Raw genomic sequence first — 25,070 nt, forward strand, 5'->3', positions numbered from 1 at the left:
TACATGGTTCTCCTCTTCTTCCTCATTTAATCCCCCGACACCCCTGCGAGGTAGGGTAGGCCGAGGGGCAGTAACCGGCTGAGTGAGGATTTGAACCTTGGTCTCAGGCTGAAGTCCAACCCTGTAACCACTATAGGTAAAGGTAAAGGGGCCCCTGACCATTAGGTCCAGTCATGACCAACTCTGGGGTTGCAGCGCTCATCTCGCTTTATTGGCTGAGGGAGCCGACGTACAGCTTCTGGGTCATGTGGCCAGCATGACTAAGCCGCTTCTGGCGAACCAGAGCAGCGCATGGAAATGCCATTTACCTTCCTGCCGGAGTGGTACCTATTTATCTACTTGCACTTTGACGTTCTTTCGAACTGCTAGGTTGGCAGGAGCAGGGACCGAGCAACGGGAGCTCACCCCGTCGCGGGGATTCAAACCACCGACCTTCTGATCGGCAAGTCCTAGGCTCTGTGGTTTAACCCACAGTGCCACCCGCATACCTAACCACTATACCACGCTGGATTATGGCTTACTGTGCAAAGCTAAGGCTCACACCCGCAGCTCCGCCCACTCTCACCTCTGATCCTGGAATCACAGAATTGGAACTGTAGAGTTAGAAGGGACCCCAAGGGACATCTTGTCCAACCCCTTGCAATGCATCAAAATTAAACCCTTAAGGGCTCCCTTTCAGATGCTGGATTTTCAAAGTCAGAAACAACAGCTGCCTCCTGGCTGCCAAAATATGCAATGCCTCCATTCCGACTTGAAAGTATTTTCCCTCCCGCTGGGTCAGGCAAACATGAGTCTCCCTTACAAAACACCTACTTGAAGGAAAAATAGGTGCTGAGTGATGTCCTGAACGAGCTCGTCCTCTGCGTTCTCTGGGTAAAACTTGGCCAGGAAGTGAAAAGTGACCGGCTCCTCCTTTGGAACATCATGGTCCAGGACCTGCAGAATTAGATCTCCTTTTAATCTCTTGGAAGAATGTATGAAAAGCCTTGACCATCACATTTGGTTTCTTAACACAGAACAGAGCAGACCAAACTCCAGCAAGTGTCCAGAGGCACAAAGCCTTATGATGAAGCCAAGAGTCAGAAGTCCAGTCCCTACTCTGCTTACAATGTAGGGCAAATCTACACATACGTCAATAATAATAATAATAATAATAATAATAATAATAATAATAATAATTTGATATTTATACCCCACCCTCTGGTTGGTTTTGCCCAGCCACTCTGGGTGGCTTCCAACAAAATATTAAAATACAATAGTCCTTCAGATATTAAAAGCTTCCCTAAAGAGGGCTGCCTTCAGATGTCTCCTAAAAGTCTGGTAGTTGTTTTTTCCTTTGACATCTGGTGGGAGAGTGTTCCACAGGGCGGGTGCCACTATCGAGAAGACCCTCTACCTGGTTCCCTGTAACTTCGCTTCTGGCAGTGAGGGAACCACCAGAAGGCCCTCGGCGCTGAACCTGTTTAAAGCACAGGACTTCTCTCAAAGAATCCTGGGACACTGAAGTTTCTTAAGGATACTGGGAATTGTAGCTCTGTGATTGGTAAACTACAGTTCCTGGGATCCTTTGGAGGAAGCCACGTTTTTCAAATGTGCTTGGGATGTGCTTTATCCTTATGGTGTGGGTCAGTCCTTCATTCTCTTAAAGCAATATTTAATAATTTCCCTACTAGATCGCTTTGCCCCATATACACCCACTCAGCTCCTTCAATTCGCAGAACTGGCTCTTTTACAGGTGCCACATAATACCCATTCCGCGTGTGGCAGGACCTGCACTTTGGAACTCCCTGTCTATTGATATCAGGCACGCACCTTCACTTTTCGGGTCCTTCTAAAAACACTTTTGTTTCAGCAGACCAACTCAGATGTTTAGAAAACTGATGTGAGTTTAAATCTGTTCTCAGCCCATTGCTATTTTCACTTTTTTTTATTATTGATTTTAATTCATTTTGTAACATCGTACATTAAAACAAACATGTGACACACACATAACACATTCACACAAAAAAGAATACATAAAAAAAATAAAAGAGAGAAATAATAATAAAAAGGACAAAGGAGAACTACATTAACTACGTAACATACAACACTGACTGACTTCCCTTCATCTCGGTTTCGGAATGTGTTGTAAGATTTTTCTATCTGCAGTTTCTTTTCCTCAAAAAGCTCTTTACATCACAAGTGTTATATCGCACCTACTGTAATTTTTAGATTTTTTACCTCTGTTTCCATGTATGCCATAAATTTATTCCAATCTTTATTAAACTTTATGTCTTTTTGATTTCTTATTTTCTGTGTCATTTTTGCCAATTCTAAATAATCAAATAGTTTGGATTGCCACTCATTTATGGTTGGGATCTTTGGTGTCTTCCAATTCTGCGCTATTAGAGTTCTGGCAGCCACTGTCGCGTATTGAAAAAGTGTTTGATCTTCCTTTTTTATTTCCTCTCCAATTATCCCCAGCAAAAAGGCTTCGGGTTTTTTTTATAAAGGTATATTTAAGGATTTTTTTAAGTTCGTTGTAAATAGATTCCCAGAATTTTCTGATAGGCTCACATAACCACCACATATGATAAAAATCGCCCTCCTTGATCTTACACTTCCAACATGATTTATCACCAGTTTTATATATTTTATCCAGTTTTACGGGCGTTATGTACCACCTGTACATCATTTTATACATATTTTCCCTGAGTGTTGTACATGCCGAGAATCTCATACCTTTATTCCATAATGCCTGCCATTTATCAAACTCTATGTTATATCCGAAGTCCATTGCCCATCTCACCATTACCTCCTTTACTTCTTCATCCTTGGTGTCCCATTCAAGCAACAGGCTATACATTTTCGATAGGAGTTTTGTTTTGCTTTCTAGTATTTCAGTCTGAAATCTAGATTTTTTCTCACTTATCCCATTTTTTTTATCCTCGGTCCAAATAGAATTAATTTGGTGAAATTGGATCCAGCCTGTGCTATTTTCACTTTTTTAAAGTCTTAGATTGGCGCTGTTAATTTTTCTTTTTGCTGATTATTGTTTAATTGAAAACCACGTTGAGGGATTTCTTTACAATCAAGCAGCGTATAGATTTTATGAAATAAATACTCAGCAATGGGTATTTAAGGTTCCCTGGTATGCTTCCCTGGAGCAAGAGCTGGCCTGCGGGTCCCCGTCCCATGTGCTTTCTAGGCCTTTCTAAACGTTTAGACACACTTAAGACTTTTTACTATTTTTCCAGAGAAACTAGACATCCACCAATAAAGATTTCCTCGCTCTTATCTCGGAGTGGCCTTGCTCTTTATTTTCCGCAACGCTTCTGATACCCGGAGCTTCCCTAGTTAGGAAACCGCAGTGTAGCTTAAAGCCCCAGGTCTCTAGTTAAGACATAAGCATTTGCTTGGCACCACACCGCTGCCTTGGACAGATTTTGTAGCAGACAGTGCAAAGTCCCATCAGTCAAGGCAAACACATCCAGCTAGAGGGAACGGTGTGCTGAGTAAACACTCTTAATGCACAACATACGTCTGGTCCCGAAATGTCATCCAACTTCAGCTGCCTGGGAACAGATTAAGGAGAGGAAAGCCATCTCGAAGCAAGCTTCCCCAGTGAGAATTCGCCAGTACTACATGCAGCTCAGATATGCTAGCCTTGACTTATAGTTAACACTCAGGCTTACCGTGCAAAAGTTACAGCTGAGCTACAGGAATGAACTCGCAGCTACTTGCTACCTAGGAATTGGAGGCAGTAATCTTATGGCTACGGTTTACTAAGAAGCTGGTCCCCATGGAATCCATGAGAACGTAAGAAGAGCCTGCTGGATCAGGCCAATGGGCCATCTAGTCAAGCATCTTGTTCTCACAGTGGCCAACCAGATACCCATAGGACACCTACAAGCAGGACCTGAGCACAAGAGACTCTCCCTTCCTATATTCAGAATCCGTGTTCAGAAAGTAGTGTTGGGAGATGAGTGTTCAGACCCCTGGGCTCTCACTTATGGGGTGCCTCAGGGTTCTGTCCTCTCCCCCATGCTTTTCAACATATACATGCAGCCACTAGGAGAGATCATCAGGCGGTTTGGGCTGGGTGTCCATCAATATGTGGATGATACCTAGCTCTACCTCTCCTTCAAATCAGAACCAATGAAGGCAGTGAAGGTCCTGTGTGAGTGTCTGGAGGCAGTTGGAGGATGGATGGTGGCTAACAGATTGAGGTTGAATCCTGACAAGACAGAAGTACTGTTTTGGGGGGACAGGAGGCGGGCAGGTGTGGAGGACTCCCTAGTCTTGAATAGGGTAACTGTGCCCCTGAAGGACCAGGTGCGCAGCCTGGGAGTCATTTTGGACTCACAGCTGTCCATGGAGGCACAGGTCAATTCTGTGTCCAGGGCAACTGTTTACCAGCTCCATCTGGTACGCAGGCTGAGACCCTACCTGCTCACAGACTGTCTTGCCAGAGTGGTGCATGCTCTGGTTATCTCCCGCTTGGACTACTGCAATGTGCTCTACGTGGGGCTAACTTTGAAGGTGACCCGGAAACTACAACTAATCCAGAATGCAGCAGCTAGACTGGTGACTGGGAGTGGCCGCCGAGACCACATAACACCGGTCTTGAAAGACCTACATTGGCTCCCACTACGTTTCCGGGCACAATTCAAGTGTTGGTGCTGACCTTTAAAGCCCTAAACGGACTCAGTCCAGTATATCTGAAGGAGCGTCTCCACCCCCATCTTTCTACCCGGACACTGAGGTCCAGCGCCGAAGGCCTTCTGGCGGTTCCCTCACTGCAAGAAGCCAAGTTACAGGGAACCAGGCAGAGGGCCTTCTCGGTGGTGACACCCACCCTGTGGAACACCATCCCACCAGATGTCAAAGAGAACAACAACTACCAGACTTTTAGACGACATCTGAAGGCAGCCCTGTTTAGGGAAGCTTTTAATGTTTGATGCATTACTGTATTTTAATATTGTGTTGGAAGCCGCCCAGATGGGTGGGGTATAAATAATAAATTAATTATTAATTATTAGTATTATTATTATTATCATCATCATCATTATCATCACTGTTGCCTCTGCAACTGTAGAGGCAGAACACAGCCATCCTGGCAAATAGCCATTGATTGTCTTCTCCTCCATGAATCTGCCTAATCCTCTTTTGAAGCCATCCAAGTTGGTGGCCATCACTGCTCCCTGTAGCAGCAAGTTCCTTAGTTTAACGGTGCGTTGCAGGAAGAATTCCTTCCTTTTCTCTGCCCTGAACTTTCCAACATTCAGCTCCGTGAAATGTCCACAAGAACGTTCTGTCCTTACCTTCTTATCCATCTTGAGCCACGCCATTGTGTCTTTGATCATGTATTGCAGGCCAAAGAACCACGTTTCGCGGAGTCCCAGTGTCCTGCACACCAGGTCAAACAGGTCCTTTCCTTTCCACTTGACCTGCGGAAAAGGGAAACAAAAGTTACAGCCTCCTGCTCCCAGACACAAGTTCGCTTTGGACGACGTGTGGTTGTGTCCATTGCCACCACCGGACTGGAAAAAGCAGAAATAAGACCTCTATGGGAGAACAAATGCAACACAGGGCTTGCTTGTTCTGTAACATTTAAAGCAGGGACCTATGAGTCCTCCAGTTGTTGTGGAAACTAACGCCCACCAGCCCCAGGCAACACGGTCAACAGTTGGAGATTATGGGAGTTGGGGATCAAACAACATCTGGAAGGCTGCAGGTTCCCCATCTCTGATTTAGGGGTTTCCAACTGGGTTCCTGTCTGGTGGGCAAATGCTCCTGCCATCAAGGACGTTGCAGCTGACAATCTCTTGGGTGACTCATACACTGCTCCACAGGACAGCTGCAACGAGGAGCAGAACTGCAAATCCATGGAGAAGGCAATCAATGGCTCCTAGCCGTGATGGCTATGCTCTGTCTCCATGATTGGAGGAGGAAGCAATGCTTTTGAATTGCTGGAAACCACCGGAGGGGAGAGGGCTCTTGGCCTCAGGTCCTCCTTAAGGGTTCCCTTGGGAATCCCGGTGGCCACTGTGGATGCTGGACTTGATAGGCCATTGCCCTGATCCAGCAGCCTCTTCTTATGCACTTATGCAACCCGCAGAAGTTCAGGGGGAGCAGGGAGTGACCTAGGAGAGGGCCTTCTCCATGGCAACCCCTAAGTTGTGGAACTCCCAACAGAGGTGCATCTAGATCCTTCCCTATACAACTTTCAGAAAATGCTGAATATGCCCCTCTTTACCCCAGCCTTTGACCCCTGAGATGTGTGTTTCCAGAGCCTAGCCTATCCCTCTGACTAATTGGTTTTGACTGTTTTCAATTCTGTACTTCAAATTGTTGTAACCCACTCTGGGACTCACTAGTAAAAAATTCAATAAGAACCGCAACAAATACGGAATTCACTAACAAACTGAATGCTTCACTCAAAAGGGGGAGGGGGGGTAAAAGAATAACCAGTGGCGTACACATCTCAAAATTTAGTTGCTCTTCTGCAGGGTAGCAATTGGTTAGTCTCCGTGCACTGTTGCAGCAGCAAATTTAGATTTAAGGCTCTAAATCATGCATCCCATTTCATAAGGATATGTATACTCGTTGGGATCCCTGTGTGCTTTCTACCGGGTTAACTTTGCACATCTTCCACTGAATGGAAGTGGCACATTGTAGGTGTTTGGGAAGACATTTTGAGCATGCAGGGCAGCAAGGGAGAAGGAGATGGGTTATGTAAGCAGAGCAATGCTCATAGAAATATGGAGACAGCTAAAGCAACCTGATCAGGCAGTTACCCTGAGGATTAAGCTTTCACTCTCTCTTTAGAGTGGCAATTGCATTCCCTTCCCATATATGCATTATTCTTCAATTAAGCAGTTGGAGAGGAGGCATTAAAGCATGGGCTTTTTAATGCTGAGGTTATAGGAAAGCAGGTAACAAAAGGGGAAGTATTAGAAAGGAGCAGAGACAGATGACTTTCATACGCAGGGACTGATTTTGTTATGTATGATTGGGTCCAGGATATCTGGAAGAGAAGCCTCACGTTTGATCCAGTAGGGCTCCACATATTTTACTGCATTTATATCCCATCTCCAAGGAGCCCAAAGTGGCATATATGGTTTCCCCACCCACCCCTCCTCATTTAATCCCCACAACAGCCCTCTGAGCTAGTTTAGGCTGAGAGTGAGCGACTGGCCCCAACATCACCCAGTGAGCTTCATGGCCGACTGAGGACTTGAACCCTGGTCTCCCAGGTCCTAGTCCAACACTCTAACCACCACACCACCCTGGCTCTATGTTATGGTCTCCCTCCACTGTCAGTGGTAGCATGCCTCTGAGCATCAGTTGCTGAGAATCACAAATGGGGAGGGAGTGCTGTTGTGTTCAGGGCCTATTTGTGGGCCTCCCATCTGGACATCTGGTTAGCCAAAGGCGATCTGGTTTGGGAGAGGAAGATGGTGCACAGGCCAGGCCTTTGGCTTGACCCAGCAGGGCTCTTCTTACATTCTAATGAAGGGAAGATACGGACTTCCTTGAAAACCTATTACAGTCATACCTCGGTTCCCGAATGCCTTGGGAGTCAAACGTTCTGGCTCACGAAGGATTGAAAACCGAAAGTGAGTGCTTCAGTTTTTGAACATTCTTTTGGAAGCCGAAAGTCCGACGGGGCTTCCACGGCTTCTGATTGGCTGAAGGAGCTTCCTGCAGCCAATCAGAAGCCGCGCTTTGGTTTCTGAACATTTCAGAGGTCAAATGGACTTCCGGAACAGATTCCGTTCAACTTCCAAGGTATGACTGCATTATACTGACATACATCTAGACAGGACTGAGTACAGCCTCCCATACCCAGGCTACCCTTACAGCAATTAGGGGATGAGCTACAGACCTAAGACCACATGCACCCCTTGGCCAAATTTCACAAGCACTTCCTTGAGATGTCTGGAAAGAGTCTTCCATCTCTTCCTCACCAGTCTACTGGGTAAGGAGGGAGGGAGAAGGATGTCAAGGGCCAGAAATCAGATGCCTCGACATCTGCCAATGGAGACCTAAAAAGAGCCCTTCTTGATCAGGCCTGTGGCCCATCTGGTCCAGCATCCTGCTCTCGCAGTGGCCAACTAGATGCCCCAATGGGAAGCCCAAAAGCAGGATTCCAGCACAAGAGCCCTCTCCCCTCCTGTGGTTTCCAGCAACTAGTATTCAGAAGCATTGCTGCCTCCAGCTGTGGAGGCCGAGCTGATGAATTTGTCATGAATTTGTCTAATTCTCTTTTAAAGCCATCTTGGTCGGCGGGCAGTCATCACAGCCTCCTGCGGCAGCACGTTCCATACTTTAACCATGCTCTGTATGGAGATGTGCCCTCGGCCCCCACAACAGGTCAGTGCCAAGTGAGTGCGGCCCTCATCAGGAAAAGGCCTTTCAAGGAAAAGACTGCAGGGTCCCCAAAAGAAAAGTCTCAACAGCAGCAGCCCCAAGAGGAGGTATTGCAATAAAGCAAACCCACACGTTCACTTTGGGTTAGTAGGGAGCAGAGAAATTCACCTGGAGTAAAAGTAAGGGAAATTGGAGCAGTCAAAAAAGAGGTGGTCTTTCAAATGGCTGCATATCAACAGTATAAAAAGAAAGCTTTGGCTTGTTTTAAAAAAAATGGTACACCAGTAGGAAATAAAGCGAGCGAGATCCTGGCGCTTTTCTACCTCTGGGAATCGATAAAATTGCAGGGAGAGACATATGGCTGCTCTTCTGAAGCATTAAGGCAGGGGGGCCTCCCTCCCACCTTGTCAGTATCTCTCAAGTCTTAGGATCACCGGCATAGCATTCAATATTAATCCTCACACATGGCACAACAGCTCTGCTCCAGCTGCTCTCCCTTCTCCAGCTGTTATTCCACACTGCCCACTTGTGGCTACTGCTCCCCACTGCATCAAAAAGAGGTTTTAATCCTAATTCCTTTTGCCTTGCACCCCCCCACCCCAGCGCCAAAATTATTTCCAGTACCACTGATGTGAATTCCCCCCCCCCCCAGTGCCTTATTTTCTGGTGGAAAATATTCCATTTCATACGTTCGGGGTGGAGAGGTTGTTCATTACCAACAATGAATGGATGCCAGCTGCAAGCACAGGATGAGTCGAGCTCGGCCATTTCAAAGTGTTTAGCTTCACTTAGTGATTACAAGAGAAACAAAACTGGACAAATTAAGACCGAGGAATGGGAATACCAGCCCTGTGAAGCAGCCACTGTGTGGGTCAGCGCTGCCTACGACGCCGGGGGAGGGGAGTATGAATAATGGCTTGTGGACATGTTGGTTTGCTCAGTGGCGGAGGGAGGCGGGGGGCGGTCCGCTCCAGGTGCCATCTCTGAGGGGGTGACAAGGCACCCTGCAGGGGGTTCGCTCCGCCACCATTGTGCCGCCACAGCCACGTGCGAAGGATCTGCCGCTCGTGGTTGCAGCAGTGGTGGCGGGATCCCACCGCCATCCATACGGCGCTTGAGCGGCGCCATCAGCAAACCGCTGCGGGGCACATGTGCGGCACTGCTACATACTGTGCACGTGCATGCACAGTACGCAGTAGCGCATGCGCTGTTGGGCGGTTTGCCCCACCCCCAGCACCCCACACCGGGTGCTGGTTAGCCTTCCTTCACCCCTGGGTTTGCTGGCATTTGGGGTCACCAATGGCCTTGAGCTCAAAAATATGAGAGTATCATAAGAGCCCTGGTGGATGAGGCCAATGGCTCACCCTACCTAGCATCCTGTTCTCACAGGGGCAGCCAAATGCCTGTGGGAGAAAAAGGTAAGCAGGACCCAAGCACAAGAGCACCTTCTGTGGTCTCCAACAACGAACAGAATCATTGCTGCCTCTGACAGTGGAGCAGCCACAAACGAGCATCAGGAGAGAAATGCAATTGGAGGTGAAGAGGAGAAATGCAACGGAAAGACAAGCAAACAGAATAACTGGATTTACAAATGGATATTGCCAAGACAGAACGGTGAAATGAGAGCCCTGGAGTCCACGTGGCAAAGCGACCCATCCATTCACTGGAGTGGAAAGTGGCGGCAAAAGGAGGGGCTTGCAAATGCAGGGCTCCTGCAGCAGCCTTGCCAAGGAAAAGAGGCTTTCATCCACAGATGCAGGGTGTGCACCCTGTGGAATTGGTGTTTTCAAACTCCAGCCGTGCTTTAGACTACAAACGATGCGGAAGCCCTCCCTCCCGGAAGCGGCAGCCTGTCTGCAGACTGCAAATGATGTGGGGTGTTATGTAAGCCCACACAAAGCCAACAGGGAAGTTCTTGAACCATTTTCAGGCATCGCGTCTAGCGCATAGGACAAGGATGTGGGAGCGGGGACAGAGAGAGAGAGAGAGAGAGAGGGAGGGAGAGAGAGAGAGATTTGGATGATTTCTAAGTGTGGTTTTAAGATATTGATCGCCTACATTTTATGGCAATGAGCCTTCTGCCCTACTCTGCCCTGCAGCGGCAGTTTGGCCCCGCACACATAAACAGGCACTTTGATGGCTGCTGGTGCTATTAGGTTTTTATGCCTTGACTCACAAGTGCCGTAACACCAATTTAACGGCTGCTGGGAGAGCCATAGACTCCGAGATGGACCTGTGCATAGCAACTGGCTCAACAACCAATCTGCATTCGGCGTCTTTCCACAATTAGCTTAACTAAGATCAAACTTTACTGGCACTCCTTTGCTCATTCCATATGGTAGGATTCCTTCACTTGGATGCTAAAAACCAATTCGGAAAAGCTGAACTGTACATTTGAAGCATGTGGCTTTTCCCCAAAGTATCTTGGGAACTGTCGTCTACTAAGGGTGCTGGGAATTGTAGCTCTGCGATGGGAAACTACAGTTTACTAGGATTATTTGGAAGAAACCGTGCATTGTGTGGCATTTGAGCAGCCTCAGGTGTTTATTCTGATCACTTTTATGTCTACATTCAAGCTGTGTACTCACTGTACCTTTAAAGCACACTCAAAGCGCATCATTTAACCCAAAGAATTCTGGGCACTGTAGTTTGCTAAGGGTTGCTGGGAATTGTAGCTCTAGGAATTCTACAGCCTAGAATTCTTTGAGGGAAACCATGTGCATTAAAGCCACGGTGTGGACGTGACCCGAATCTTTTTGGGGCACCATTTGAGCACACAGTATAGGCAGTGATCATGTCAGTACCTGGAAACCCACAGTGAACATTCTAGCTGGACATTCGCAGCAATCAAAATACAGCCCTTTTTACCATCAACCGTATCTCCCGCCCTTAAGCCCTGTGTGGGGTTTCGTTTCAACCCATTCCTGTTCCTTGTGCTCCCTAAGTCAAAGCAGACTTGGCACCTTCCGATCAACATTTGGAAACCAGGAAGGGCCGTAGCTCAGTGGCAGAGCACTTGCTGTGGGTGCAGAAGGTTCCAGGTTCAACCCGTTATCTCCAGTAGATACCCCTGCCTGAAGTCCTGGGGAGCCGCTGCCAGTCAGTGTAGACCATACGGAGCTACATGGACCAATGATCTGGCTCAGTATAAAGCAGCTTCCTATGTAACTCAGTTTAAACCCATAAGGACTAGAGTATTTATTTTATGGGAAGGGTGGTAGTGATTGTTCAAAATTTGGCAGGTGCCAGGTGCGTTTTACACCTGGCTATCGACCACTTGTGATCAAGTGAAGATGCCCAGGCGCCAGGATGGCGCCTGGCACCTATACCATCTGGAGGTGCTTGCCTGGGGATCCTTGGATCTTGGCTGTTTTCACACACCAGCAACACATCCTGTAGAATTCTGTCATATTTTATCTGCCCAATCAGAATGAATTTCAGGAACCAAAAAGTCAAATTGAAAAATAAAAATTTCGAGCTGTGTGGCACCAAAATGGCAACGAGCCATTCCGTTTTGGCAACTGTAAGCCTGGTTTACAGCCTAGCTTATATATCTGAGTTTCTAACACCGGTGGTAGCTCAGTGGCTTTGCATGCAGAACGTTTCAGGTTCAATTCCCGACGGCATCTCCAGGTAAGGCTGGGAAAGACCTCTGCCCGGGGAGCTGCTGCCAGTCAGTGTAGACAAGGCTGATCCAGATGGACCAATAGTCTGACTCAGTACAGTGGTACTTCGGGTTACATACGCTTCAGATTACAGACTCCGCTAACCCAGAAATAGTACCTAAGAACTTTGCTTCAGGATGAGAACAGAAATCGTGCTCCGGTGGCACAGCAGCAGGAGGCCCCATTAGCTAAAGTGGTGCTTCAGGTTAAGAACAGTTTCGGGTTAAGAACGGACCTCCGGAACGAATTAAGTACTTAACCCGAGGTACCACTGTATAAAGCAACTTCCTGAATTCCTAACAATCCACTCCACTATTCTTGCTCACTGCGGCTGTGAGATTTAGCATACGCATCTGATGAAGGTCACCACCAACTGAAAGAAAAGCACAGCTCCTCATCACAGCTCTTCCCCCACCATCATCCGGAGTGGTGGCCAGAATGATATAATAAAGCTATATCCCCAAAATAAAAACTGCATTAGAGGCAGAGCCATAATTTATAAAAAGCAAGGGCTGCAATGGCCTGGCTCCCGTCTGGGGGTAATGGGGCTTGGCGGGGGGGCCCCCACACTCTCTCTCCCTCCGCCTCGAGACACCCCAAATTGAGCCAGCAGCTTGAGAATGAATGCTCTCTCCTAGGTGGTCCTGTCATATTCCATTAGCTTTATCTTAACATGGTTTGTTAGATATATTTGCAAGTCTTGCCGGAATACGTGGATAAACTCCGGTTATAAAGAGGGCTAAGTGCCGCAAGCCGGTGATTTTGCAGGGCTGGGATTTATGATCTCAACTAAGTGCAGAGCGCCTGCAATTCATCAGCATCTCCTGGTTGTCGTTTTTCTAAAAGTAAACAGGAGTAAGCACTTAAAACTCAGCAACCAGTCGACGATGGGAGAATGGGGGCCTCTTCTTGTTCTCCAGCCAAGATGTCAAGAGTTTGGGGAAGGGGGAGCAGAAATCTATTAACAGGGTGTACATTATTTATTAACCTGCAACAGGAGTCATTTGCACCTGGCAGGCAGCCAAAGCGTCACTCCGATAATGCAATTTAATATGGGGACAGTGTCCTTGCTACAAGCGCCGCACCGCCGCTCCTCAGGCAATTACGGCCCGCTACGAAGTTATGGCAAATGTTAGGAGAGAGGAGCCCACTTGTGGATAGAGATGAAGTCAGGACGGCATGATGAGCCAAGGTTGCAGAGTGGGATCCAGTATGGATGTGGCTCCAAATTATTTGGAAGAGCTCGGGGTCATGGGAAAACTTCAGAAGACCCTATTGGATTTGGCCAAAGGCCCTTCTGGGACGGCATCATGTTCTCGCAGTGGCCAACAAGATGCCTATTGCAAGCCTGCAAGCAGGACCTGAGCGCAAATGCCAGCAACTGGTGTATAGAGGCGTACTACAGTGGTACCTTGGATCCCAAACACCTTGATACTCGGACATTTTGGCTTCCAAACTCCACAAACCCAGAAGTGAGTGTTCCGGTTTGCGGACGTTCTTTGGATCCCGAACGTCCGACAGGGCTTCCGCAGCTTCCAATTGGCTGCAGGAACTTCCTGCAGTCAATTGGAAGCCATGCCTTGGTTTCTGAACGTTTTGGAAGTCGAACAGACTTCCGGAATGGATTCCATTCAACTTCGAAGGTACACTTGGCCTCAACAGAAGGAAAAATACTTCTGAGTCCCAGTTGCTGGAAACTATAGGACGGGGGGAGCACCCGTGTGCTCAGATCCTGCTTACAGGTTTCACACAGACACCTGGTCAGCCACTATGAGAACAGGGTGCTGGACAAGATGGGCCACTGGCCTGATCCAGCAGGTCTTCTGATGCTCTTACCTTGTCATCATCCTGTGCCCAGCTGTGGCTGACCGTGGCATCTCTAGAATTACTCAATTGGCAATGAAAAGGGTTTAGAAAAGATACCGGAGCATTTTACAAGACACCTTCCAAGAGATTGGCATCCGAAGCAACAGATAAATAATGGGGTATGACAAGTCCTCAATAACGGTATCACACATCAGCAGCAGGAGCTAGGTCAGCAGCCACAGAAGAAAACCCATAATATTTCAGAGACACTGAGAGCTTGAAAATCAAGAGAGCTCCTCTCATTTCCCTCTTCAACAAACAGATGTCACAAAAAACCCACAACCCCTTAAAGAGCCACTTAACTATGCTGCAAGCAGAAGCCGTAAAAAAAGCTATTTTTATTTACTTATGCTGCACGACAACTTGATAACGACTTTTTAATTAAAAGCTATTTCTGTGCAACCTCTAAGGAGACAGCAGACATGGCAAGGTACAGCTACAGAAGCGCACTTGACTGGCCCTCTCTGTCGGAGCAGAAGCGAGGTGCAGACAGATAGATTAAGGGCAGAACAGTAGAGGGCCAGATCCTGGTAGCAGCAGCGTGGAAAGGGAGGTCATACTAAGGAAAGTGTCCAGGAGGAGAGAAGACAGCTATTTTTAACCCTGGGTATTTATCCAACATCACAACTTAAACGGGCAACATGAGAGCCTTGCCAGATCGCCAGCTGTTTTTCCAATGATGATTGAACTGGGTTAAAACATCCTGACAGCTTCTGACTTTTCAATAAACAAACAGACGGGATCTGTTGATATCTATAGCCTACTTATTCTTTTTTTAATTCAGCCAGAAGAAATTTATTGTGACTGTAAAAGAGGGGAAAGTCTAATCCCTGGCTCTGATCCACACCAGAAACTGGGGTCTGCCCAACTGATAATTACCTTTTTCTCTCTTTTTTCTTAAGGCTAGTTTTTCACCGTGAAGGCCCGCAATGTGGCTTACAATAGACAGAAAGCAAACATTTAAAACAGATATGGTTTTTAAAAGCAGTTAGCTTCAAATTAAGGCCGCCCAACAAAAATAAAATCCAGAAATCAAAGCGACGCAAACCCCCACAAAAGGTTGGTAAATCAGATTACTAAAGACTTCAATGGAGCTTCACTGTTAAGATGTTTCATGGGAGTGAAAGGAGAGGCTGTTATAGGAAAAAAACATTGGTGGCCTCAAGCATAGATTACTGCAATGTGCTCGACCAGGGGCTGCCCTTGGGACTGATCCACACTGCAGCTAGACTCCTCCTCCTGTTTTTTAAGATCATTGTTATTATTTTAATGTATTGACCTCTCTTCACCCAAGGTCCCAGGGTGGGTTAAAAAAATTTAAAATACGAAACATTTTAAAACAAGTGACAGAAATAGAGGGAGCCCTAGAAATATACAGTGGTACCTCGGGTTAAGTACTTAATTCATTCCGGAGGTCCGTTCTTAACCTGAAACTGTTCTTAACCTGAAGCACCACTTTAGCTAATGGGGCCTCCGCTGCTGCCGCACCGCCAGAGAACAATTTCTGTTCTCATCCTGAGGTAAAGTTCTTAACCCGAGGTACTATTTCTGGGTTAGCGGAGTCTGTAACCTGAAGCGTCTGTAACCTGAAGCGTATGTAACCCGAGGTACCACTGTAGATCTCAAACGTCAAAGGCCAGGATAAAAAGTTGCCTCTTCAGTATTTGCAGTTAACCATATCGTGAAGTTATAGGCAACCAATGCAGCTTCTTCAAAACAGGGGGTATGTGAAATATAAATGGAACTCTACTACTGGCAAGTGACCCTTCCAAGTTTGCCCTGAACAGAGTAAAATCCTCCCACCCCTTAAAAAAAGAAGACAATCTATGCCATGGGTAGACAAACTAAGGCCTGGGGGCCGGATCCGGCCCAATAGCCTTCTAAATCTGGCCCGCGGACGGTCCGGGAATCAGCGTGTTTTTACATGAGTAGAATGTGTCCTTTTATTTAAAATTGATCTCTGGGTTATTTGTAGGCCATAGGAATTCATTCATTTTTTTTCTCTTCAAAATCTAGTCTGCCCCCCCCCCCCAAAGGTCTGAGGGACAGTGGACCGGCCCCCTGCTGAAAAAGTTTGTTGACCCCTGATTATGCATTGGAAGCAGATTGTAACACACAAACACACCTGCCTCCCCCCCCCATCCATTGTGCAAACATACGCACACACACACTACACAGTTGCAGCTGGAGGCACCGTCATTGCCGACACAGGTCTAAAATGAGATGTGCTTCTAGATTCACTTGTACAACTGAGGACTCTCAATTTCATGTTAACCTCCATGTGGGGCTGCCCTTGGAAAATTCTGGGAAACTTCCATGCGTTGCCAGCCATGATGCAGCCAGAATGCTGATGGGAGCCCGGGTGATCTGATTTTATCGCGCTGCTGGCTCTACGTGATTTGCGTGAGCTGCCAACTAGTTTCAAGGCTCAATCCAAGGTGCTCTTCTCCACCTTTAAAGCCACAAACGGCTTGAGACCTTTTCCCACATGCTCTGAGCATCATTCGGGTCCCTGCTCCAAATACCTCACAGCCTTGGGAAGCAAGGCTGATTTTCTTTGACACCAATCCTAGGGAACACCTTGCTGAGAAAAAGGACCTCGCGGGTCAAATCAGGACATCTGCTGGCTGCACAGGCCAGAGGGGTTACCTACCGCATGTTCTCCCCAAGCATACAGCCCTTAGTGGCATCAGCTTTATTATGAAGACGGTCTGTCTGTGTCGCAGCAGACTTATAGAACTGTAGAGTTAGAAGGGACAGAGAGGGTCATTTAGTCTGTGGGACGGGGGTTATTGGTTTGGTTTGTTCTTGTTTTTACTACGTACTTTGTGGTTTTATTCCATATTTTTATGCTGCAAACCGCCCTGAGATCTTCCGATGAAGGCCAGTATAGAAATTTAATAAATAACAACAACAACAATGCAGGAATCACAGTTAAGGAATCACTTATGCTCTCCCTGCCCCCCAAATCCTTCAACCATTGTTGAACAGACAATACAGAAGTAGGGGACGCGGGTGGCACTGTGCTCTAAACAACTGAGCCTCTTGGGCTTGCCAATCAGAAGGTCAGCGGTTTGAATCCCTGCGGTGGGGTGAGCTCCCGTTCCTCTGTCCCAGCTCCTGCCAGCCTAGCAGTTCAAAAGCATGCCAGTGCAAGTAGATAAATAGGTGCTGCTGCAGCGGGAAGGTAAACAGTGTTTCTGTGCGCTCTGGTTTCTATCATGGTGTTCTGTTGTGCCAGAAGCGGTTTAGTCATGCTGGCCACATGACCCGGAAACCTGTCTGTGGACAAACACCATTGGCCTGAAAGCGAGATGAGCACCACAACCCCATAGTTGCCTTTGACTGGACTTAACCATCCAGGGGTCTTTTACCTTTTTTTTAACCTTAATACAGAAGTTACCTGTCCTCACTAACTTCTACAATATAAGCCTAGAGATGAGAAGATGATCACTGTGAACTTTTGGGGCTTGCACTGGAAAGGCCTTTTGCAATCCCTCATTTAGTCAGCTCTCTCTCTCCTGGTCCTAAAGACAGAACACTTTCAAGGCACATTGAGACTGTTACTATTGTGCAGGTAGGATTTAATCACCTACCAGCCAATTCACGTTGGGCAAATTCAAGTGAATTTGTAGAGCTCTTGCGCAACTAGCCTGCTTCCCCTGAAGAACAGAATCCTGTGCAATAAGAAAAGTGACAATACAAATGCACTTTGAAGTCAGTGCACTTGTTTGACACGACATCACCTCCTGCAAACAGCGTTCAGCAAACAAGATATCGGGAAGTGAATAAACTCACTCTCACACAAACACACCCTTTTATTCCTCTTCCAGGCTGATTTCAATGGAAGTCGCTTGAAACCTGGAAACCACCCGAAGACAAATGCCTTTGGTTAACTGCTGTGCTAAATCATCCATAGGAACACAGGAAGCTCCCTTATACTGAGTCAGGCCATTGGGTCCACCTAGTGCAGCGTTCTCTACAAAAATTGACAGCGGCTTTGCAGGGCTTCAGGCAGGAGACATTCCTAACTCTACCTGGAGTCGCCAGTGACCTTCTGCATGCAAAGCAGTTGTTCTACCCCTGAGCTACAGCCCTTCTCCAAAGTGTCCCAGAACCACAGGGAATGTGTAGGTTATGAACACAGGGTGCTGGTTGGTTGGTTGGGTTTTTTTAAGTGACAGAAAAAAGAAAGAAAAGTGAGGGGGGGCTAATATGTATATAAGAAATTCACACACACACACACAAATGCAATATAATATACTCTTGCCTTTACTAAAGGTGTCATGGGTTTTGAAGTCGCTCAAACTCAGGACGAAAGGGAGAAACGCACTAAGAGGAAGGCACACTTGGCAAACCCTCACCATGATCAACTCCTGTCTAGAAACCTATGTCCCCACTGTGGAAGGACGTGTGGATCCAGAATTGGCCTCCAAAGTCACTTATGGACTCACTTTTAAAACCATGTTTATGGAAGACAATCTTACTCAGCTACAAGTGATCACCAAAGAAGAAGAAGATAAGATATTCCTATACATTCTTAAATAAACTGATATAGTGTTATTATCCTAATACTTATGCAAATGTTAATAGCCTACTACATTCTGTATAAACTAATTCCAAATGTTATCATGCTTATCCAAACGTTTGTGCCTGTAAGCAGTCCATTCATAAGTTGCAAGGGATGTCATATTGTCAATCCATTGATTAAAGGGTATCGTATCTTTATTCTTCCAGTTCATCAAATAACAATCTCAGGATGCTGAGGAACACAGGGTGGTGCTATATTGTGAGTCAAGCCATTGGTCCATCTAGCTCAGTATTGTCGACCCTGACTGGCAGCGACTATGCAGGATTTCAGGCAGGGAGTCTTTCCCAGCCCCACCTGGGATTGAACCTGGGACCTTCTGGATGCAAGGCAGATGCTCTACCACTGAGCTACAAGCCTTCCTCGTAGAATGAGTATAAATACATTTCTGATGTACAGAGATCTATTGATCGTTAAGAAAGCTAACCAATTTCAGACCTAAATGCTGGAATTAGGTAGCTAAGAAAGCTCACCAATTGCTGCATTTCAGCCTCCGAAGTAGTAATAAGCTGTAAGGTAATCTCTGATGTATTTGCCAGCTCAAAACTGTCCCCTGTTATGGTTTCTTGTAGAGCTTTCCAGCTCGCTTTTAACTCAAGGCTTGCAAAAGCACTCTCTGTCAAGAGTGTTAAGGTCAGGAAATCAGCTGGGACCAGCGTTGGCACTTCCACAGGGTAAGAATTCGGAATGGAAAAATCACAGGAAGAGAAGAAATTCTTCAAAACACCATTACACAAATCCGAACTGAGCACCCTCACCCGCGGACAGAACTTGTCACTTCGTGGCAAACATGATACCACTGAGCTGGAAGAGACTTAGAAGGACAGCTAAATGGATGTGGATCTTTGAAGGGGGGGGGACTCTGTCCCTGGGGAAAGCCTGAAATTATTTGCTTTCAAAAGGCAATAAACAGGAGGCAAAACTCTGACAGCTCAAATGATTGTGCCTTCCAGATTTATTCAGCCTTCTGTTCCTTTCCTTTCGGGTCAAGGGATTATTCCCTTTGGGGCAACCCTTCCAAGGACCACGTGTCACTGGTGGGTGGGGCCAGAGGCAAAGTGGGTGGAGCAACAAATGTAAATTCCAGCTTTGTACAACAGCCAAGTTTCTACACACACTTGCACACTCCTCCATCCAGGCAAACAAGAAGCACAATCAGAGCTCAAGGTCATCCCAGCTAAGGAAAAAAAACACTCAAGGAAGCTGTGTAGCAGGGTCTAGGAGGGGTGTAGCCTCAGAGGGGTATAGCCTAGGCAGAGTTCCCTGGGCCAGAAAGAGAACTGAAGGGCCACATTTGGCCCCCACCCCTGAGATCCCCCATCTCTGCTTTATTTATACTGCAGAAAATAATGGCATTCTCTTTCATCTTTCCATATAAAATAGCCATAATGGATATAATTATAACAACTATATCATTTCCTTGAGTTTTAAGCCTACTGTTCACCAGGAATGCCACAGAAAGGGGTTGAGATGTGATTCCATTTTCAAAGCGAGCTTTTGGGTAGAGTACTTTGGTTGGGAAAGCACACAGATTTCTTAAAAGTGTGGTATTAGGTGGCGTACTTTACAAGGCTGCTTATATCCTGTCTTGTATTTATCATGTTATGTTTTGGGCTCTTGTTTTGGCGAGAAAAGTAGTGTACTTTTTATGTTAGTAAGAAAATCTAAATTATCCCACGGACAAGGGAAGATACTTCTATGATTCAAGCTGCGTTCCTGGACATATGTGGGAATTCGGTACCACTAAATTCAAAGGGGGCTTACTTCCTAGTAGGCCTGCATAAGATCGTATGGTCACGGTCACTGTCATCTTGACTAAACAACCTTCAAAAGGGCATAAGAGCCTGCTGGATCAGGCCAAAGGCATCCTCTTCTCTCAGTGGCCAACCATATCCCAATGGGAAGTCTGGTAACACAACCCGAGCACAAGATCCCTCTCCCCTCCTGCAGTTTCCAGCAACTGGTATGCAGAAGCATTACTGCCTCCGACCATGGAGGCAGGGCATAGCTATCACAGCTAGTAGCCACTGATAGCCTTTTCTTCCAAAAACCCATCCAATCCTCTTTTAAAGCCATCCAAGTCGGTGGCTGTCACTGCCACCTGTGGGAGCAAGTTCCATTGTTTCAACTCTGCGCTGGATGAACAAGTCCTTTCTTTTATCTGAATCTTCCAACATTCAGGTTCATTGGATGTCTGCAAATTATAGTGTTACTTGAGAGGGAGAAACACTGTTCTCTATCCATTCTCTCCGTGCCCTGGGTCATTTTGTGAACTTCTATCATGTCACCTTATCGCTAATGCTGCTGCTGCTGCCGCTACCTCGTCCTGCTTGGGAACGAAGCTCCCCTGCTGGCTGTTCCTTCCCACAAGAAGTGGTATAAGCAGCAACAGCACCTCCACGCAGCAGCCAGCCCAAGCAGCTCTGACCTTCAATGTACTGCTGCACACAGGCCCCTGCGTATCAAAAAAGCCACCTCAAACTGTGCCTACAATGCTCTGGGCCAGCATCAAAGAAGAAGCTTGAAGTCTCCCCAGAGTGCTTCTGAAATGAAGAGCCTGGTAACAAACTCCCTCTGCTGGTCTGCAACCTGCAGACAAAAGCTGCTCCAGTAGGAAGCAGCTGGAGTGGAATTCAGAAGCAAGATCTTGACAGTGGTATTTGGCCTCCCAAGACCCTACGAATCTCCAGCGTGCGGCAGAAAGCAATTCGGGAAGAGCACCTGCCTTGCTTGCAGAAGGCCCCGGGTTCAATTCCCAGCATCTCCATTTATGGCTGAGAGATATTCTGGGGAGCAGCTGCCAGTCAGTGCGGACAGCACTGAGCTAGATGGAACAATAGTCTGTCTTGGTATATGACAACTTCCAATGACAGGAGAAGCAGGGGTAGAGCATCTGCTTTGCCTGCAGAAGGTCCCTGATTCAATCCCTGGCATCTCCAGGCAGAGCTGGGAGAAACCCTGGCTGGCTGAAACCCTGGAGAGCCACTGCCAGTCAGTGCAGATAAAACTGCATTAGATGGATCAATGGTCTGACTCTGAATAAAGCAGCTTTCTATGTTCGCTTTACAGCTTCAGTTACACCACTGATCTTGTTTTTCCTATTCATCACCAACGGATGCGAGTCAGGAGTGGGTCACGCCTACACCGACTGGACCTTGTACTCCTCTGATTAGATTCTGTATTCATTTGTGTGCCACACAGTACAGAAGTGTGTCTGGCATCTTTCTTACAGTTTTTGGTGAACGCTGAAGACGCGTTGCTTCGCCTTGGCTTTTGGCACTTGGGGTGTACATATTTAAGACCCTGATAGTTCTATTTTAATCACCTTCCTTCTGGCGACTGTAAGTTGTTCTAAGCCATTTCTAACACTAGCTTTTATCTTGTTGTCACCCACCCTAGGACTTTAGGGTGAAGGGGTGGGTGATAAATTATAACAACCACAGTAATAATTGACACACCTACAGTTATCTCTCACTAACACCATCAACCCTCAAGATCACGATCAATCCTGCAAAGAGGAAGACAGAAGGATAGAGAAAGTGCTTGGCCCTTGAATGTCCATAAATCAAAACCCACCAGGGGGGAAAAGAATCTAAAACGTCATCTAGTCCAACCCCCCAACCCCCCACGGAGGCAGGCACTCTGCTGGCTGTTCAGCCTCTGGTTAAACACGTCAAATGAAGGAGAAGCCACTATCTTTTAAAGCAGTCTCTTCCATTGTCAAACAGCTCATACCATCAGGAAAATTGTGCATAAATATACTTGGGAGCACTCTTTATTCTCCTAATTATTCCAGGGAGAAATGTTCCACTTCTAAATGAGCCATTAACCTTCTGGTTTTCTGCTGAAAATCATTAATGGCCAATTTGCAGACCTTCATTCTTATACCCTGAACCATCTTTAACCTATTTCACTTCTTCCAAATACTGTACATGCTTGAAGCCTAAGAAAGAGGTTGGATCAGGAGTGGGGAAGGTGCAGGTAGAGAACAGGTAACCAACACTGCTAGCTCGCTCTCTTCTGAAAAATCACCCATTCCAGAATAGCTTTTCCTTTTTAAAAAAATGAGAGGATCATCAGGGTTCCATTATGCACATTTTCATCAATGGAGTATTGGGGCAACTCCCTTACGAGAACGGTTGACAGCGTTTGGAGCTTTTCAGTTTACGGAAAAGGTGAGTTAAAGGGGAGGGGAAAAGGCAGAGGTATATATAATTATGCATGAAGAAAGTGGCTAGAGGAAAGTTTTTTCTCCCTCTCTCCAGCACTAGCACTTGGGGATATCCAGGGAAGCTGAATGTTGGAAGATTCAGGACAGACAAAAGAAATTATTCTTCACACAGCACATAATTAAACTATGGCATTCTCTTCTACAGGAGACAGATGTTACCACCAGCTTGGATTGCTATGGCAGAGGATGAGACAGGGCAGATGCAAGCCCCACGCTAAATCTCAGTTGCTGCTGGGAATCACAAGTTGCTGTTTCACTTGGCTCCTGCTTGCAAGTGGTGGTTGGCCACTGCAAGAAGAGGCGCCACACTAGATGGCCCTTTGCCCTGATGAAGCAGGGCTCTTAAAACAGGATAACAGAACAGTAGAGTCAAAAGGGACCCCAAGCGTAATCTAGTCCACAGCGAAAGAATCCCTGGCAGAGTCTTTTAGACAAGATTCCAACGGCACAGAGTTGACCACCTCCCAAGGGAGTCCATTCCACTGTCAAACAGCTCTCACCATCAGGAAGTTCTTACTAATGTTCAGCCAGAATCTCCTTTCTTGTGATTTGAATCCATTGGTTCGGTTCCTACCCTCTGGAGCAGAACTCCATCTTCAGATATTTGAAGATGACTATCATATCATCTCTCAGTCTTCTCTTCTCCTGGCTAAACAGACCCAGCTCCCTCAACCATTCCTCATAAACCTTGGTTTCCGGGCCCTTGGTTGTCTTGGTCCCCCTACTCTGCATGCGTTCCGGCTTTTCAACATCCTTCTGAAACTTACGGTCCAAGATAAAACTAATAAAGATTTTGGGAGGTGCACAAGGCACCACAGATGCAGAACACCCCTCTAGGCAACATTCTAACCAAAGTACCCCGAACTTCAACAAAACACACAGCCACCTCCGTTACCTCGCAGTTGAACTCCATCTCAGCATCCATGGTGATAATCCGCACTGTGAAGGTCTTGGGCTGCTTTCTCTTCAGTGAGCTGAAACTCATGCGCGATGCAATGGCACCAGCCATGACGAAAGCCCTGGGGAGCCACCCCAGCTCCCAAAGGGTGCAATCGTTCCCTCCTAACTTCAGGGAAATGTTCCCAACAATGGGAGGACTGCTTGAGGGGGAGACGGACCCCTCTACTCACTGTGCAGATGCAAACACTGAGGGGTCAAATGAGAGAAACCTCAGAGAACGACTTCACCCTTCCTGGATTTTCTGGGGTGTTGTGGGGCAGGAGGAAAAAGCTAAGGGGTCAGCAGGACATCTAACAAGTCTCTAGGACCGTCTGTGCTTATCTCCTCTGTCAAAGGAAAGTGTTAAAGGATAAATGGAAATAAGGACACCTCTTCTTTCAAAATGGCAGGGGAAGAGGAAATGTAAAGAAATGTTTGGGGGAGAAACCACCCACGCACCTGCCGGGCCACTCTTGCTATGAACCAACAGCTGTGTTCAGCCTTCAGAAATCGGGAGATGTCCCTAGCGACCAGAAGAGATGATTTGGGGATAGTGGATGGGCAAGAGCTGAGCGTTGGCTGTGCTTAGTAAGGTTTTGCAAGTAAGGTTTTGCCCTGTTGTGCAAAAGCGGGCAGGTAAGGTTTTGCAATGTTCTTTTGAGAGAGAAGAGTCTGTAAAGACACGAGTTTCCTCAAACTCCGACCAAGGGTGGGACGGGAGGATGGAGTTTTCTGTCTCAAGGCATCCTTTTGAAGAAGAAATGTGAGTGGTTTCGGTGGGGGGGGGGGGTTAAGGGGATCCCAACTCCGCAAAGCAGGTGTCGCTGCGTGCAATTTGGAGGGAGGGCAGAGGGCCCCTTGGGGGAGACGCTGCCGGAAAGTCAAGAAGAAGGATAATGGCAATAATGGCAAGGATAATACACAACCCCGGAAACTCAGTATAAAGGGGAGGGGTAGAATTTTTGGGCATGAGAAGGATGAAGTAAAATGGGGGGCCCTTCTAAGTGGGAAATGGTGGGAGAATTGCAAAGGGGGGGTGACCCAAAAATTCAATATGGGAACGGGGGTGGGGGGAGAACTTAGAATTCCTACTGTGAAACGGGGAGGGATATTTAGGGGGCCTACTTGGGGACAGGGGGAGGGGGCGCCAAGAGCTGGGGAGGGTCTCCCGCCCAGGAATGGGGGGGGAGGATGCTCCTACGAGGGCACTTTTGAGGCGGGGAGGGGCGGCCTTCTTCTTTCGGACCCACCAAAGTATCCGGGGGGTGTAGAATCTCCCTGGGGCGCTTCTCTTGCTCCCCACCCCCCTCCCTGACTGGGAAACTGCCCCTCACCTCAGCCACCACAGCCTAACCTGCCACTCCTCGCCACTCTCTTCCCATTGGCTGAGAGGTCCCCCCCGGAGGCGGGACGTCGGGCCTCTCCC

The 25,070-nt window shown here is 47.2% G+C and overlaps 1 protein-coding gene across 12 annotated transcripts in view; it reads right to left on the bottom strand.

Moving 5' to 3' along the window:
- NF2 (NF2, moesin-ezrin-radixin like (MERLIN) tumor suppressor) overlaps positions 1-25,070 on the bottom strand; it is a 97,382-nt gene extending 72,312 nt beyond the window's left edge. For 3 of the 12 annotated variants that reach the window (XR_014542410.1, XR_014542411.1, XM_083590235.1), the window contains exons 1-4: positions 24,979-25,025; positions 23,601-23,851; positions 5,304-5,429; positions 814-936 (exon numbers count right to left, since the gene is read on the bottom strand). Coding sequence is in view for 4 of the 12 variants with exons in the window: in XM_083590235.1 (XP_083446361.1) it covers positions 814-936; positions 5,304-5,429; positions 23,601-23,714 (363 nt within the window). In the remaining 8 variants the exon portion in view is untranslated. Of the gene's footprint in view, positions 1-813; positions 937-5,303; positions 5,430-23,600; positions 23,852-24,978 lie in introns of all 12 variants that reach the window. The other 9 variants (XR_014542407.1, XM_083590233.1, XR_014542408.1 and 6 more) reach the window with 6 other exon arrangements.

Source organism: Podarcis filfolensis (assembly GCF_964270895.1).
Source record: "Podarcis filfolensis genome assembly, chromosome: 16".
Lineage (NCBI taxonomy): Eukaryota > Metazoa > Chordata > Lepidosauria > Squamata > Lacertidae > Podarcis > Podarcis filfolensis.